A 17,923-nucleotide genomic window follows, 5' to 3' on the forward strand; every position below is an offset into this window, starting at 1 on the left:
GGTTTTGGTGGGGTAGTGAATATGGTAAATGATTAAAAATGTTGGAAAGTGGAAAAATGATTGGATTGGTGACCTAGGTCGTGACCTTCTGCTTGGGAGGATGAAAGTGGGTCGAGATGAATAAGGTGTGACTAAAAGAAAAAATTCCAATTGATCCAATTAAGTTGACCTTTTACTTCGGAATGGTCTAAGTCGTAATATTGTCTATGTAATTCGGTGCTTGTTTGTTTTGGTTGGTGAAAGATTGTTAATTATGCTCTTTCGATGACTTATAGGACGATTGACCAAATGTTGAGCGCGAATGCAACCCGTCACTTTGGTCATATCTTGACCCAATTAATAGACCGTCTTGCTTGTAGGTCACAATTTTGTGATATCTTATAGTCTCCTTCGCACTTGTTTGTCCACTTTATCTCCCACTTGCTCCTTTTGTCAAGTCACATGCTTGTGACGGAATAATGTTGTCACAAATGAGAATCTGTGCCCAATTAGTTATAGTTGTGTTATGTCACTTCGTTATTTTAAGTCGTTTGTCATCCTCGTTTGCTTGTAGTTGTGTTGTGTCGAAGACTTGGAGTTACTTGGTTATTGGTCAACCTGTCCGTGGTGCTTTGGTTAAGCTTGATTGGGACAGAGGAAGTATTAATCGGGTTAAATATTCTATTTTAGCAATTAATGCACGTGGTAAATAGGACAAAAGTGTTGACACATGCTTTACTAATCATAAATGAGATGAAATTTTAATATCATAAAGTTAATGATTAATAATCATAAATTATTGTTGTTTCGATCAATTTCGATCAATTTCAATTTATCAAATTTCCATTTTAGCAATTTACGGGATTGCTGTATTGTTGTTTTGTTTGATTTTTTTTTAAAATATTACGTAAATGGTTGTTCTTTTCTAATAATAATAATTTAGTTTTCTTGTTTTTTTATTAATTATCATAATTTATTTATTTTATTTGTTCGAAGTTTGCCGGCGATTCATCGAAGGTGGTGATGGGAGATATGGAAAGAGAGGAAAAAATTAATTGGGTGAAGGAATGAAAATCTGACCAGAGTAATATTGTAAAAGTCGTATGTGAAAAAACACGTTCTAAAAGTAAACTAGATCGAAAAACACCAACCAAAATTCGAAAAACACCAACCAAAGTTGAAAAAACTATTAAAAATTTAGGAAAAATTACAAATTACCACCCCGTATTTGCGTCTTTTTACAAATTACCACCACGTATTTGCATTTTTACAAATAACCCCCGAACTTCAACGTATACTCCCCAATCACCACCGTATTTTAACTCCGAGCATTGTTTTTCTTTTTTTCCGACTTGTTAAATAACGATTTATGCAAAATACCAATATTACCCTTATTGACTTACTCAAACTAATTCATTAACTAAATCACTTGTGGGTTAGTTCAATTACACCGTACCTCTAAATCCCAAATCCCCAATTCATTCATTTGATTTCCATATTCATTCGATTACACTCTCCATTTTCATCCTCCAACCGTCATTAATAGATTCACACCGAACGAGTTTGGGAACTATGGCATCTCATAGTTTACCACCGTTTTACATCACCTGATGTAGAACCCAACAAAATAAATTCCGTTGACCCGAAACTGAGCACATGAATCATTAATTGAGAGCAAGAACTGAAGTGACGAAGTGAAGAAGAGACTGGGTTGAATCTAAACAGGTAATATGCGGCAATGCTAGCGAAAACGACGGATGTTGCATTTCCTAAAGGGAGTAAGTCACCCCAGCAATAGTAGGGGACATTTTGAGAAGGGTTGATAAGTTCTCCAATGAACAACAGAAGTAATCGATATAACCTTTGTAATCAAATAATTCATCACATATTTGTAAATCCTTCAATTTAATAGTAGGGGACATTTTGTGAAGCTTGTATTAATGGTGGTTGGAGGATGAAAAATGGAAGGTGAGAATAGATAAGCTTGTGAGGAAGAATCTGGAAATGGAATGAATGAATTGGGGAATTTTGGGATTTAGGATTAGGGTGTGTAATTGAATGAATTTACAAGTGATTTGGTTAATGAATTAGGTAGTGTAAAATAATCGGGGTAATCTTGGTATTTCGCGTGAATCGTCACTTAATAAGTCGAAAAATAAGAAAAATAATGCTCGGAGTTAAAATACGGTGGTGATTGGGGAGTATACGTTGAAGTTCGGGGGTTATTTGTAAAAATGCAAATACGTGGTGGTAATTTGTAAAAAGACGCAAATACGGGGTGGTTATTTGTAATTTTATTTATTAATTGGTACTATCCATCAACATTCCTAAAATTTCAATTTGCAACCCAAAAGGCACAACTCCAAAATTCGAAAAACACCAACCAAAGTTGAAAAAACTCTTAAATCCCAAACTTTCACATCCCGCCAACTATTCCCGCCTTCATCCACCAATCTTAACCATCCTTCACTACAAAAATTAAATCAACCGTCTAAGACCCAAACACGTCAGCAATCCGTGTAAAACCCCATCAACCAATCACAACTCACCAACCTCATCTATATAAACAAACCCCCCTCTCATTTGGAAACACACAATTCCAACTCAACTTCCCTGAACAAAAAATCTCAAACTTTCAAAAACAAAAAATGGCGCCCAAAGGAGAGAAGAAACCCGCCGAGAAGAAGCCGGCCGAGGCAGAGAAGGCACCAGCGGAGAAAAAGCCGAAAGCCGGAAAGAAACTCCCGAAAGAAGCCGGAACCGCAGCAACCGGAGATAAGAAGAAGAAGAGAAACAAGAAGAGTGTTGAAACCTACAAGATCTACATCTTCAAGGTTCTGAAGCAAGTTCATCCCGATATCGGAATCTCAAGCAAGGCGATGAGTATTATGAACAGTTTCATCAATGACATCTTCGAGAAGCTTGCTCAGGAATCTTCTAAGCTTGCGAGGTACAACAAGAAGCCGACGATTACTTCCAGGGAGATTCAGACTGCTGTGAGATTGGTGTTGCCTGGTGAATTGGCTAAGCATGCTGTTTCTGAAGGGACTAAGGCTGTTACTAAGTTTACTAGCTCTTAATTTGTTTGTTTCGGTTTTGAATTTGAAATGTTAGGGTTTGGTTGGTTATGTAAAGGTGAAATTCATAGGCCTTTTATGGTGTTTTGATGCTCGGTAATTAGTTTCGGTATTCGGTAATGTTTTGGTTGTAATGATTCGAATTCGCTAATTAAGTAATGAAAGTGTTTAGTTCTGGAAAATTGTCTCAAATAATTAATCTTGTTTTATGCTTAATTTGTGTTTAATTTTGAATTATGGGTTGTGTTGTACTGTGAAACTGCATCACTTGCTTTACCGCCTATGCATTACTCAAAATTGTTAGCTTCGACAAGTCGATATATTTGCACTGGTGTGTATGTACTGCGGTAGTGATAGGGCCGGAAAGGTACAGTTTATATATTGTTGTAAAGTGAGCTACACAGACGCGGTGTCCCTATCTAATGATTTTATCGTCTAGAGTCTAGTTGAAGAACAAATCTCATTGAAGACGGACCATATCAGTGCCTTTGCTAGTTGAATGTGGTTCCTGTTTGATAAAACTCTGCTGATAATGCCTATTGTTGCAGATTCAGTTTGTTGCAGATTCAGTGCCTTTGATGCGAACAGCGGATTCTGTGTGTTTAACTTCAATAAAAGAGTTGGTCATCAATCTATGCTTCATTCTCTCAAGATGACTGCTCACATGTATGGTGATCATACTTGTATTGAATCTTATTTCTACACCTAAACTGACGGAGCTTCGGTCATCAAACAATGTATGAATTCAGAACGTAATTCATGTGGTTTGAGTAATGAAGGCTCCAGTGGCGGAGCCAGGATCGTTTAGTTGTGGGGTTCATTGTAATGTAATTGTATTCATTTCTTTTATTACAGGGTTTTAAAGACGTAAAAGTTTCAAATCAAACAAGTTTTTATGATAAAAAACGTCAATTGTCGAAAAGTTGAGCCTATGTGGTTGTTAAAAAATGAGGTATTTAAGAATACCTCTTTTTGTTAGTATTGCTGTTGCTGCTCCTATTAGCGACCACTACACTAGCACTCGAACCCCTGACCTGTAGCACTTGTAAAGCTGTTGAGCCTTCAAGTTTTAACCACCAGGCTACAGGGAGTGCCAGTGAACCTTTGTTATCGTTTCTTTCCTATAAACGTCATGTTCCTTATAAATTGTGGGCCAGTCACTTCCCTAGATTTCTTTAACTAAGTTAGTCTTGTTAATGTGGGATATGTGGTCTTACATTTAAAATTGGTGAAATTATACGTAGTAGGTTATTTAGATAGACAATATAGAGAGTTTTTTTTTATTAGTCTCTAATTATTCATTTTTGTTTAGAATACTCTCTCAATTAACATGCTTTATGTTTAAAACGAATATATCTATTCTAAATTAGAATTTATGTTCTTTGATTGGAATTTTTAAGGATGCAATTGATTTTTATATTTAAAAGTAAAACAATAGTATCTCACAAGCCTTGTGTTTCTGAAATGGAGGTAGATGTTACTTCTTCTAACCCTAACTCGCTAGATTCGACCATGTTAGGATATACTCAAGTCACGGTTGAGTTTGTATCTTTGAAAATTTCTCCATGTCTAAAACACAATACAAAAGAGTATTCAACTAATAGTAGATGATAATCTTTAATCGAGTATTTATAGGCACTTGACTAGGGCAATAAAAGACGGTATTCTTTAGAGTATAATGTTTGTTGATGCTATTGTGTTGATAGATGTAAGGAAGAAATAGATTTAAGGAAGTTGGAATTGTGGAAGGCATATTTGAGAGGAAGGTTTAAGTTGTGTAGAACTAAGATGACTTACCTATTTAGGTTATATTTGGCAAGGTATTTCAGGTTTCATGTACCTTTTTAGTCAGTTTTACCAAACAAAGCTTTAGAATATAGTTTAGTGAAGTGGGAACAAGAGATGCGGGAGTATCACCTTTGATATTTTCCAATATTTACGATCTATTACTCGAAAGACTATGAGTTAAATTAACTTTGTTTTTTTATAACAAAGGAATTCAAGCCCGTTATGTTGGACATTGCCGTTTTCAGTTACATCGTGTTTGTTGGTATCATGACAAAAATAAACTTTTTAGATATCTATATATAATAATTAAAACATAAACTTAACACTTATGCACTTGCCACATCAGCATTTCTAGCCTAGCAAGCCGTGCCATTACCATTTATTATTTAAAAAGAAAAGGAGAGAGTTAATTATATTTGGATTTTAATTTTAAAGTAGTGAAATAAAAATAAACTTAAATTTTTAGTGTTTTATTGCCAAAATTAGTTATACGACAAATAAAAATCATATTATATCACTCTATATTTTACGTTGTTGTAAACGCTAACCTCTTTTATTGTATACCTCCTTAATTATAATAAATTAGATGGATATGGAGAACTTAAAAATTAATGTCTTAACATAATTTTTCATATAACGTCCTAAAATATTATAATAGCGTAATAAAATCAATACTACTATAAGGACAATATAAAATATGTCATGTTACTCTTCTAAATTCGTCTTATGCAACAATTTAAATAAAATGCATTGCGATGAGCAAAACGAATTAAAACTAAAAAAACACGTACTACAACATGCGAGGAAAAAAAAACAGAAACAAATCATCGAACAAAAAAAAAACAATATTGTGGGAAAATAAAAATATATAAAAAAATAGAGAGAATCAAACAAATTGTGCATTGTATAGAGATTTTTTGTTTTTTTTTTTGAAAAATAAACAAAAATGCATTACTCCATTACCAACTCGCTCTTCCCCTCCTCGAAACATGTCAAGTATCAGCTCTCTCACACATTGACTAATTGTTCAACATCACCGTACCCTTTTCATCGACGCGCCTTTTACATCTAACTTCCCAATACAATCACCGTCAATCAAAGAAAACCTTAACAACCTCAATCCCTAAATAAAACGGAAATGAATACTAGAAAACGGAGAAGAAAAACACTAATACAATCAATAGTTTCTAATTAACAAATCAAATACATTTTCTACAATCAAATTAGGTTTTTGGGGATTGAGTTTATTGATGTTTTAAAGGCTAGAATGTGAAAATAAAAAGTGTACTAAATACATAAACATATACATTATGTTAGTTAATAGAAATATTAATCGTAATATTATCAAATTTATGTAATGATAATCCTAAAAGGTGACTCTATAATTGCTTATACAACCACACACTTTTACATTATATTACGGAGTATATAGAAAAACATTTGCTGAATAAGAAAAATAAGTTACACAAGTATCTGACATGGTTAATTTTATATCACAATTCTTAACGTTAAAGCAAGTAGTTCTAGCTAGGTTACATTGTTAGTTATTACATCTACTTGCCCGTTTAATGTTATAATACTGTAAAATTGAAAATAAATATGTTGTTTTACTTATCGCCTAAATACGTGAACAACCATTTATGTGCAATATTTTTGCTTTTCTGTTGAGGCAATAAATATGTTTATATGTAGCAAACAAACCAGGTTACATTATGTGTGTGCTTACACAGTTAATCTCAAACACACCCGTGATTTTCACGGGTACAAAAACTAGTTGATTAGTTCATTGATCGAGCTGTAAGGATGATATTTATGACATGTGTTTAAACTCGGTTAGCACACTTGCTCTTATGACTCCTTTTACACACAAAAAAAAGATAGTTTTTATGATACCCTTTAACTGTGCACTTTTCCCCCAAATGCCCTACTCTTCTCAAATATATTACTTAACTGCTCGTATCGCCTAGTCACGACTTCATAAGCCGCGATTTTTTTGAAAAAAAAAACTTCATTTCTGCATGTGTGATCGAAAATTATAGCCATTCAAAGTTTTTTGAACGAATAAACTTTGACATGTCCCAACTCCCGTCTAAGATATCAGAAAAATGCGATGATGCTTTTGAAACTGAAGATATCATAAAGACGATCAACTTAGGAAAACAATTCACACCTTTTAGATCCCGTGACTAAGATAAATAACCCGTCAAGCTTTTTTTTTTTTTTTTTTTTTTTCTTTCATTACAAAAAGGATGGCGATAGGGCGCCACCGGGTGGTACCGAATTTGAGTGCCACCCTAATTAAAATAATTGTTAAAATTAAAAATATAAATTCCTTATTTTGTTAGAGCCAAAATTAAAAAGGTTAAAGATGTAATTCGACATTGAATTCTCTATGAATATTGAAGATAAATTGTATCAATGACAAGGAACGAATGCATCAACATCGTTTGAAAAATTTGTTCTACGATCTCTACATCTTCTCCTCCATATGCATCTGATTTTAATGAACTTTGGTAAATTATTCGCCTTAAATCTAATTAGAATATGTGTTCTTCGTTTGCCAATTATCATCTGTGTTGCGCCTTGCTCTGGATTGTTATTTGAGTTGAATGATTTTCAAGTAATCTCCGTCTTTAATGATTGATGAATGAAAATAGGTCATTGAATTGAAATCTCACTTCTATCCCATAGTTCTTGGCTATTATGCCATTTATGCGCAAAAGAAAATCATTGTAGGAATTTATATCAAATTGAATTAATATCATAATCATTCAATTCAATTTACGATTCAAGAAAGAATTAATGATTTCTATTATCATATACGGAGTATACTTCAGTAATTAATTAGAAGGCACAATTTCCTATAATACCCTTTATTAAGTTATCATTTTGAGATTCAAAAACATAATAAAATAAATGAAAAAAATTAAGAAAATTACATTTATAACCCCGGTGGCTAGGGCTGAGCATCGGTCCAAGACCGGACCGGACCGGACCAAACCGGACCGGACCGAAGACCAAAAATAAAATTTTTGTGGACCAAAGACCGGACCTAAAACTTTCGGTCTTGGACCGGACCAAACCCGAAATATTCGGTCCGGTCCGGTCTTAGACCGAAATGGACCTAGAACTAATTTTTTTACTATTTCGTGTATGATAATTACATTTAAGTTTCACTAAATTAAATGTCGATGAATAATTAGAAGATTGTTTTTGAGAAAAAAATACTCAATATTAATTTATAATGTCTTGTGAAGATAAAATGGTAATTTAGTTTATAATATTCTAATGATAGTCTTTAGAAACATAAAATTCGGTCCATTTGGTCCGGACCTAAAATATCCGGGTTTGGTCCGGACCGACCAAAGACCGAAAAACTCAAAAAATGAGGACCGAGGACCGGACCTAAAAATTCGGTTCGGGTTTGGTCCAGACATAAATGGTCCGGCCCGGCCCATTTTTCCTGTCCGGACCTAAACTTGCTTCACCCTCACCGTGGCAGACTGAATTTCGATCTTGCCACCGCCATAGCGCTATCTCATTTTCCTTACAAAAATAGGGTATTTGGCGAAAAAGTGCAAATCTTGGAGTTCAAAGTATTATCCATGGGCCATCGCTATTCCTTCATATCCTCATCCAGTCATCCACAACTTTAGGCCCAAATCCAAAACACAATAGTCTATCCACTCCCAAACAACAGGCGCGAAAAAGACGAAACAAAACAGTTTCAAACCACCCAAAAATTACAAATATTGCCATTCATTTACCACGTCACCGATCCGTGTAAAACCCCAACAACCAATCACAACCTTCCTCAACTTCCTATATAAACAAACCTATTCCTTCACTCCAAACATCACCACCAACAACAATTCGAATTCCCCTTCTTCATCACCCAAAAAAAATGGCACCCAAAGGAGAGAAAAAACCCGCAGAGAAAGCCCCAGCAGCCGAAAATGCGCCAGCCGACAAAAAGCCGAAAGCCGGAAAGAAACTCCCGAAGGAAGCCGGATCTGCTGCAGCCGGAGACAAGAAAAAGAAGAGAACGAAGAAAAGCGTCGAAACCTATAAGATATACATCTTCAAGGTTCTTAAGCAAGTTCATCCCGATATCGGAATCTCGAGCAAGGCGATGAGTATTATGAACAGTTTCATCAATGATATCTTCGAGAAGCTTGCTCAGGAATCTTCTAAGTTGGCGAGGTATAACAAGAAGCCGACGATTACTTCAAGGGAGATTCAGACTGCTGTGAGATTGGTGTTGCCTGGTGAATTGGCGAAGCATGCTGTTTCTGAAGGGACTAAGGCTGTTACTAAGTTTACTAGCTCTTAATTTTGTTTAATTAGGGTTTGTGGTTATGTATTGTCGTGTTTAATAAAGTTAGGGTTAGGGTTAGGGTTTGTGTTTTAATTTTGTGTGTCGAGATTGGAATCAGTGTTGTTTGATGCGGAGATATTAAGATATTAATATTATGATCTAGTTTGTTCTTCAGATTGTTGTGTTTCGATTAATTCTGGTTTTCATTTTGATGATTGACAGTTCAATTAATTTTATTCGATTCTGTATGTTTGATTAAAATTAAAACCGATTATTCAACGATTGATTGTTTCTGGTAGATGTTAATTTGTAAAAATTTAACATAATACTCTAGCATATGAACTGTTAATTAGCTTTATTGATTTGTTTAGTTGATTAATTTCATGTCGTGTTTGTTTTTGTGTTCATGTTGATAATGATATTGGCAACTGTTCTGCTATCTTGTTATTTGAAGTAGTAACTCATTAGAATTAGAATTATATAAACTTTGCTGGTGTATATAATGTCGGAGACACCGTCTTGAACTCTTGATGCATTAACAGAATGCTCGAAATGATATATGGTGATGAGCATGTTAGCTGAAAGTTCTGTTTCAGGGGGGTTTGATTGAAATTGGATATTGGATGTGATGCATAAAAAGATTAACTCTCTGGTGAATCTGGAATACTGGCAGAGCCGTAGTTTTCAGGGTGGGTCATATTTTCATGTGTTGTCATTTGTAGAAAGATTAGTTCCTAACCCTCTGATTCAAAGAGCTAATGCTTCGACAAAATCGCTGTAAAAATGTAGAACAAGAGCTATATTTGATGGCATGATTCATTCAAAGAGATGTCGGAATGAGGTTGAAAATGGTTGCTTCCTCTTGTTTCTTAAGTTGAACCTCATAAAGTGTGTACGCCACAAAAAGATTCATTTGTTTTTGTTGTGTGTTTTGAAGTTATAGTTTTCTGAAACCAAGTGAATTTAGCAATTTTAAATCTCATTTGTCCAATATATGTACGTTTACCAAGTGATCTTAAGACCTCATGCACCTCAATTTGCCCACTGCAGCCATCCCAATGTCGTCGTCGTATGTAGATTTGTCTGTGGACCATATGCTGTATTCAGTTTGAATCGAAAGTATACATGAATTCGTTGCTTTGTATCTTTTATCTCATCTGTAATTTTTGCCAGATATTGATGTTGCAGTTTTATACTTTTATCTGAAATCCCAGTTGTAGACATCAACTATATACTATGCAGCAAATTACTGATTGTACAATCAGAAATTCTGAGTCGAATATTTTACATCCTTATGAACATTTGCAAACAAGATTAAAGATGTTGGGAATACTCGTTAAACAAGACACCCATATCCCTTGCCGGAATACTACTGTTCAATGTTCCACTGAGCTTGCCTAGCCTTTCAGCATATTATTTGGTGAGAATATTACTGATATCCTATTTTTTCTTTCCGATTGTCATCTTTTGTTTTCCACTTCATGACCAATTGAGCATTCATATGCATTGCAGGTCTATTTGCTGGTGTATTCTTTACCAGGGCCAAGATGTCTTGAAGCATGGTTTGCACCCAAACATTCTGCATGATCGCAAAAACATCAGTTGGGTTAAAAAGGCATGTTTGACCTCTCTAGATTTTTTAATTTAGGGTTTGTGGTTTTGTATTTTTGAGGTTAATAAAGTTAGGGTTAAGGTTTCAGTTTTTGTGCTTTGAATTCGGAAGCAGAGATATTAAATTAATACCTAGTTTGTTCTTCAGATTGCTGTGTTTTAATTTGTCTTACTTACACTATGATTAATTTGTTTCAACTAATGCTGGTTTTCAATTTGATACGTTCTCTACAATCCGATTCTTTATGTTTGATTGAAAAATGATAACAACTCTGAGCAAGTAGTAGTTTTGAACAGAACTGTTTTATTTTGGAGGTAATTTTTCCGGTAGATGTTGATTTGTAACAATTGAACATAAAACTTTCTGTAGAATAGAAATGGTTGATTTGAGATTTTACTTACACATGGTTTTTTAAGCAACAATTAGTGCGACTGATATGTTGTTCACGTGATTGTGTTTTACAGTTGATTGTTTGGTTGATTGAATTATTGTGCTTCATGATTATGATATGTGTTGTATTTTATTCATGTTGATGATCATATTGATGGTTGTTCTGTTATCTTGCCTTCAGAATGGTTTGTTGGTGTGTTATATTTCACGTGTATATTCAATGTTATACTTTGTATGTAATGTTGGAGCCACTGTCTTGGCGCATGAACAGAATGCTTGAAATTGATAGATGAGCATGTTAGCTGAAAGTTTTGCTTCTGAGGGTTTTGTTGAGATTATTGAAATTGGATATGATGCATTAAAAAGATTAGCTCTTTGCTGGTTCGGGACTAGTGATGGAGCCATAACTTTTTTGAGTGGTTCGATTTTTCACCCCTGCTGTCATTTGCAGAAATATTATGAAGTACCCTTAATTCCTACTCCTCTGAGTCTCTGACTCTCTTAGTCAAGAGCTAATACATCGACATTATTGCTAAGTATTGCTGTAAAAAGGCAAAAGAAGGGCAAGGTGTGCTGTTACGTAAGATTCATTTGATTTGATGTCTGAATAAGGGAGGTTGAATATGTTTGCTTCCTTTTCTTCTTAAGCTGAACCTTAAAATGTACTCTGTAGCCGACACAAGATTTGTTTGTTTTGTTACATGGTTAAATTACAATCCTAGTTTTCCAAAATTAAGTGGATTGAGCAATAAAATTGCTCGTTAGTCCAATATTGTAATATTTAGTATCTCGAGACTTCGTACACCTCAATTTGGCCATTGTGTGTGTACCAGAGTCCTCGTATGTAGACTTCGTACACCTCAATCTTCTTGCTGCATTAAGGAATGCTTGAAACAGCATATGTTGATATGAGCATGTTAGCTGAAAGTTATGTTTCTGGGGGTTTGATTGAAATTATGGAAATTGGATATGATGCATAAAAAGATTACTCCCTGCTGAATCGGGACCAAAGGCAGTGCCATAATCTTCATATTGAGTCATTTTTTACATCTGTTATCATTTGTAGAAAGATTAGTTCCTACACCTCATATTCTAGAGCAAATATTTCGAGTTTCGACATTATGGCAAATTATTGTTGTAAAAAGGTAAAGCAAGGGCTATGTGCCTACGTTTGATGCTATGATCATTAGAAGAGATGTCAGAATGAGTTTGGATACATTTGCTTTCTCTTTTCCTTAAGTTGAACCTCAAAGAGTATGTGTACGCGACACAGGATTCATTTGTTTTGTTATGCGTGGTTAAATTATGGTTTCTGAAACTAAGTGATGTCAGCAATACAAATTCTCATTTGTCCAATAATATGTAGGGTCTTAGACATCATACACCTTAATTTGGCCACTGCCTGCGTCCCAGCATCCTTGACTGTAGATATGTCAGTGGACCATATGCTGTATTCAGTTTAATCTCAAGTATTCATGTAATCTTGCGGTTTGGACAACCTGTTTTGGATATACATCTATATACACCATTTGTCTTTGGTGTGGCTGACATGGGCCATTAGTACAGATGCATACACTGCAATATGTGCGAGCTATATGAGGCACTGGGGTAATATTGTTGTTGTTGTCTTTGTTGTGGCTTTAAGTTGGTGAAGTGCCATAGTGTTTTTGCTGTCAACTTTTGGTGCAGTTTGTCTACAGACATTACTATATCATTCAGGCAGTTTCACAATTGCAAGACTCAATCTTCCCTTGTTATTCATAATCAATATCTGTGAAGTGCTGGATATCTGGGTTTGCGTGGGATTCCACTGGATAACATGAAGTGGTTCCTCGCAGAATGAGTGCTTCTGTTAATTTTACTGGTTTTGGCCTGGCTGATTTTTACTCCCGAATTTTTTTCTCATATGTTTATTTTTGCCAGTTATTGATGTTTCAGCTTTGTATGAAATTGTTTCAGCTTTGTATGAAATCCAAATCATAAACATGAACAATATATTATGCTGCATATTGCTGGTAAATATGTAATTCAGAAATTCTGTGAGTTGAATATTTTACATCCTTGTGAACACATGGCTAATGGCATATTACCGAGCCTTCTGACTCTCTTAGTCAAGAGCTAATACTTCGACATTATGGCCAAGTATTGCTGAAAAAAGGCAAAAGTAGGGCAAGGTGTGCTGGTACATAAGATTCATTAGATGAGATGTCTGAATATGGGAGGTTGAATTTGTTTGCTTCCTTTTCTTCTTTAGTTGAACCTTAAAATGTAAGGTGTAGCGCCAACACAAGAGTTTGTTTGTTTTGTTACATGGTTAAGTTATAATCCTAGTTTCCGATGTGAAATGAGCAATTTAATTTCTCATTAGTCCAATACTGTAATATGTAGGATCTCAAGACTTCATCATACGTCTCAATTTGGCCATTGTGTGTGTCCAGTCCTCGTATGACGTATGTAGATTTGTCAATTGTTGGTGGAGGGATATGCTGCGTTGAGTTTAATCGTAGTACATTTGTCTTAGTTTCAGGTTGTCATATGCTGGTGCATTTTGTCACTATGACATTCAGTCAGTTTCACAATTGGAAGACTCAGTCTTGCCTTCTTACTCAGAAACAATATCTGTGGAGTGTTGACATCTAGATTTGCGAGCAGAGAAGCTCCTCTCAGGTGAATTCCGCTCGAATATCCTGCAAGTTACTAATCAGAAAAGTGAGCACCCTTCTGATATTTGACTTATTTTTGCCTAATTGATTTTGCATTTTTTTTCATTTGTTTATTTCCACCAGTCAATGATGTGGCAGATTTTGGTACATCCCAATCATTGACCGGAGCTATGCTCCATGATGGCATGATATATATTACTGGTAAACAAGTCAGATCAGAAGCTCTGTGAGCTGAATATTTGTCATCCTTATGATCCCTGTGAGATCCTGGCTGCCCGAGACGCTGTAATATTTGTGATTTCCTTCTTCCAATTAAACCTAAATTTGAATCAATTACTTCCTATGAAACAATCGTGCTGAAATGACTGTTTACTGCATACTTGAATTTTATGTGTTGTGCAAGTTGAATTGGTACTCTGTATTGGGTTTCATGATACATATGGAGTATGTAAGTTTTATGGTTTCCGTTCTTCTACCGTGTTGGCTTTAGTTACTAGCAATCTCATCTTCGCGCGTCTGTGGACAGCTTGCATTGGTGGTTGGTAGTGTCTTTTGCATAGGCTCCAAGGGCTACTGGAGCTGAATATTAGGACATTGGGAGCTGGATAACTATTGTCAACATGGGGTCTGATAATTAATGGCATTTGATTTTTCATGCTGGCGTTGCCACGTCAATTCAGTAGTCACGACTGTCACGAGGCCTTGTGATTACGCATGGATTCCGAAAGGTCCCAAAATGTTGAATTGAGTAAAGCAAACCCAGCTTTAGAGACCCAAGAACCAAATTCTTTCTCAGTTAATAGAGTTGAGGGTAACACTCTATGCATGTATTCACCTAGAATTTGGTCTCTGAATCTTTCATTCTACTGCTATTTCCTGACTAGTGGCGGAGCCATAATTTTCAGAGTATTTACTTCTGTTGTCATATGTAGAAAATTTACTGCCCAACCTTCTGAGGCAAGAGCTAATACTTTGAATTATTCAGAGTTAGGTTTGATGTTACATTGGATTCTTCGGTGAGATGTCTGAACTAGGGAGGATGGATATGTAGAATCTTAAGATCCATACACCTCAATTTGGTCACTGCCGGTGTCCCAGTCTCCTTGTATGTAGATTTGTCAGTGGACCATATGCTGTATTCAGTTTAATCTCAAGTACTCATGCAATCATGCGGTTTGGACAATCTGTTTTGGCTCATTTTTTACTCCTGGTCTTTTTTCTCATCTATTTATTTTTGCCTGTTATTGATGTTGCATATTTGTAAGCAATCACAATCATAGACATGAACTATATCCTATGTTGCATATTACTGGTAAATATGTAAGATCTGAAGTTCTGTGAGTTGAATATTTTACATCCTTATGACCACTTACGAACAAAATTAAAGAAGTTGGGAGTACTCGTTAAACAAGATACCCATATCCCTTGCCGGAATAATACTTTCAATGTTCCATTTAGCTTACCCAGCCTTTCAGCATATCATTTGGTGAGAATACTACTGATTCCTATTTTTTCTCTCCGATTGTCATCTATTTGTCTTAGTTTATTGCTCTCGGATGTTGGTGCAGTATGTCTTAAGCAACCACCTTGGCATTTAGCCAGTTTCACAATTGAAAGACTTGGTTTTGCCTGGTTACTCAAAAACAATATAGGTGGAGTGCTGACATTTAGGAGTGCGAGCAGAGAGGTTCCTATTTTGATAATTTTACTTATTATTTTGGCCTAACTGATTTTTGCCCTTTTCTTCATTTGCTTATTTCCGCTAGTCATTGAAGTGGCAGATTTTGTTAAATTCCAATCGTTGACAGGAACTATACACCGTGCTTTATAATTTATATTACTTGTAAATATGTTAGATCAGCAATTCTGTGAGCTAAATATTTGTCATCCATACATCTAGATTGTCCCTGTGAGAGCCTGACTACCCGAGACACTGTAATATTTGTGACTTCCTTCTTCCCATTAAACTTGAATTTGAATCACTTACTTCCTATGAAACAATCATGCTGAGATGACTGTTTACTGCATACCCGAATCTTATGTGTTGTGCAAGTTGAATTGGTACTCTGTATTGGGTTTCATGATACATATGTAGTATGTAAGTTTTATGGTTTCCGTTCTTCTACCCTGTTGCTTTAGTTACTAGCAATCTCATCTTCGCGCGTCTACGGACAGCTTGCATCGGTGGTTGGTAGTGTCCTTTGCGTAGCTCCAAGGGCTAGTGGAGCCGCAATCTTAGGACATTGGGAGCTGGATAACTGTTGTCAACATGGGGTCTGATAAATTAATGGTATTTGATTCTTCATGCTGGTGTTGCCACTTCATTTTCAGTAGTCACGAGGCCTTGCGATTACACATGGATTCCGAAAGGTTCCTAAATGTTGACTTGAGTAGAAGCATACCCAGCTTCAGGGACCCAAGAACCAACTTCCTTCTCAGTTAATAGAGTCCAGGGTAAAACTCCATGCATGTATTATCCTAGAATTTCGGTCCCTGAATCTTTCATTCTACTGCTGATTCCGGAATAGTGAGGGAGCCATAATTTTCAGAGTGGGTCATATTTACTTCTGTTGTCAGTTGTAGAAATTTTTACTGCCCAACCTTCTGAGTCAAGAGCTAATACTGTGACATTATTGCCAAGTATTGCTGTAAATAGGCAAAACCAGAGCTAGGTTTGATGTTACATGGGATTTTTTATGAGATGTCAGAATAAGGAAGGTTGAATATGCTTCCTGTTTTTCTTAAGTTGATCCTCAGTGTATGTGTAAGCCATAATAGATTTGTTTATTTTAGTTATATGGAATTTTAAGTTATAATTCTCTGAAACTAAGTGAACTTAGCAATTTAAAATGTCATTTGTCCAATAATACGTAGAATCTTAAGATCCATACACCTCAATTTGGTCACTGCTGGTGTCCCAGTCTCCTTGTATGTAGATTTGTCAGTGGACCATATGTTGTATTCAGTTTAATCTCAAGTACTCATGCAATCGTGCGGTTTGGACAATCTGTTTTGGATATATACTCCATTTGTCTTTGGTTTGACTAACACGGGTAAATATCAGTACATTCAACCCCCTTTCCCCGCAATTTGCAGATGCTATTTGAGGCATTTGGGTAATGATGGTTGATTTTGATTTTGATGTTGTTGTTGTTGTTGTCGTCATCACCGTCTTCTTCTTAGTCATGGCTTTAAGTTGGTAATAGTTATTCCACCTGGATAGCATGCAAGTTATTCGTCTCAAATTGAATGCTGCTGTTAATTTTACTTGCTTTGGCCTGGCTCATTTTTTATTCCTGATTTTTTTTATCATCTATTTATTTTTACAGTTATTGATGTTGCAGATTTGTATGCAATCACAATCCTATGTTGCATATTACTGGTAACTATGTAAAGATCTGAAGTTCTGTGAGTTGAACATTTTACGTCCTTATGACCACTTACGAACAAAATTAAAGAAGTTGGGAGTACTCGTTAAACAAGATTCCCACATCCGTTGCCGGAATAATACTTTCAATGTTCTACTTAGCTTACCCAGCCTTGCAGCATATCATTTGGTGATAATACTACTGATTCCTATTTTTTCTCCCCGATTGTCATCTATTGTTTACCACTTCATGACCGAATTCATATGCATTGCAGGTCTATTTGCTGGAGTATTCATTGCCAGGCCAAGATGTCTTGAAGCATGGTTTGCACCCAAACATTCTGCAGTATCACAAACACATTAGGAGGGTCCTCTTGTACCATTTACATCAGCTGGATAAACAAAGATGAACAAGCAGACCTACACAACTCCAGCTTTCGGTAATCCTTCCTTTAAATGGTTATCCTTGCTGTATTCTGTTCTGCTGAAAAAGTCGAGTTGATATGCTTCAGTAACGATTCAAAGCTCAAAATTTTTCTAAGATTGTATTCTGATTATTTGCTTATTTTTTATTTTTAATTGTCAAAAATTGTGGTTCTGGCTGTTATTAAGAGGTTTTAGACTTTTAGTTACACTTTGTATTGTATAGAGCTTGAGTTTTTTCTGTCTGAACTCTGAACAAATTGACCTAGTTCGTCTCCTTTTAACATTCGTTTTCACTTCACCAAA

The 17,923-nt window shown here is 35.5% G+C and overlaps 1 protein-coding gene across 1 annotated transcript; it reads left to right on the plus strand.

The window, feature by feature from the left end:
• Nucleotides 1-2,556: 2,556 nt before the first annotated feature.
• On the plus strand, nucleotides 2,557-9,336 carry LOC141591518 (putative histone H2B.1). Its single transcript, XM_074411878.1, has 2 exons — nucleotides 2,557-3,051; nucleotides 8,762-9,336. The coding sequence occupies exons 1-2, from the start codon at nucleotides 2,628-2,630 to the stop codon at nucleotides 9,175-9,177; spliced, it is 840 nt and encodes a 279-aa protein (XP_074267979.1). The 5' UTR covers nucleotides 2,557-2,627; the 3' UTR covers nucleotides 9,178-9,336.
• Nucleotides 9,337-17,923: the final 8,587 nt, after the last annotated feature.

The sequence above is a fragment of the Silene latifolia genome, chromosome 7 (assembly GCF_048544455.1).
Source record: "Silene latifolia isolate original U9 population chromosome 7, ASM4854445v1, whole genome shotgun sequence".
Taxonomy (NCBI): domain Eukaryota; kingdom Viridiplantae; phylum Streptophyta; class Magnoliopsida; order Caryophyllales; family Caryophyllaceae; genus Silene; species Silene latifolia.

Coding starts and splice junctions, on each gene's coding strand:
- LOC141591518 (XM_074411878.1), top strand. CDS start 2,628: ATGGCGCCCAAAGGAGAGAAGAAACCCGCCGAGAAGAAGCCGGCCGAG. Junction 3,052..8,761: donor GGCTGTTACTAAGTTTACTA/GCTCTTAATTTG, acceptor TGGCACCCAAAG/GAGAGAAAAAACCCGCAGAG.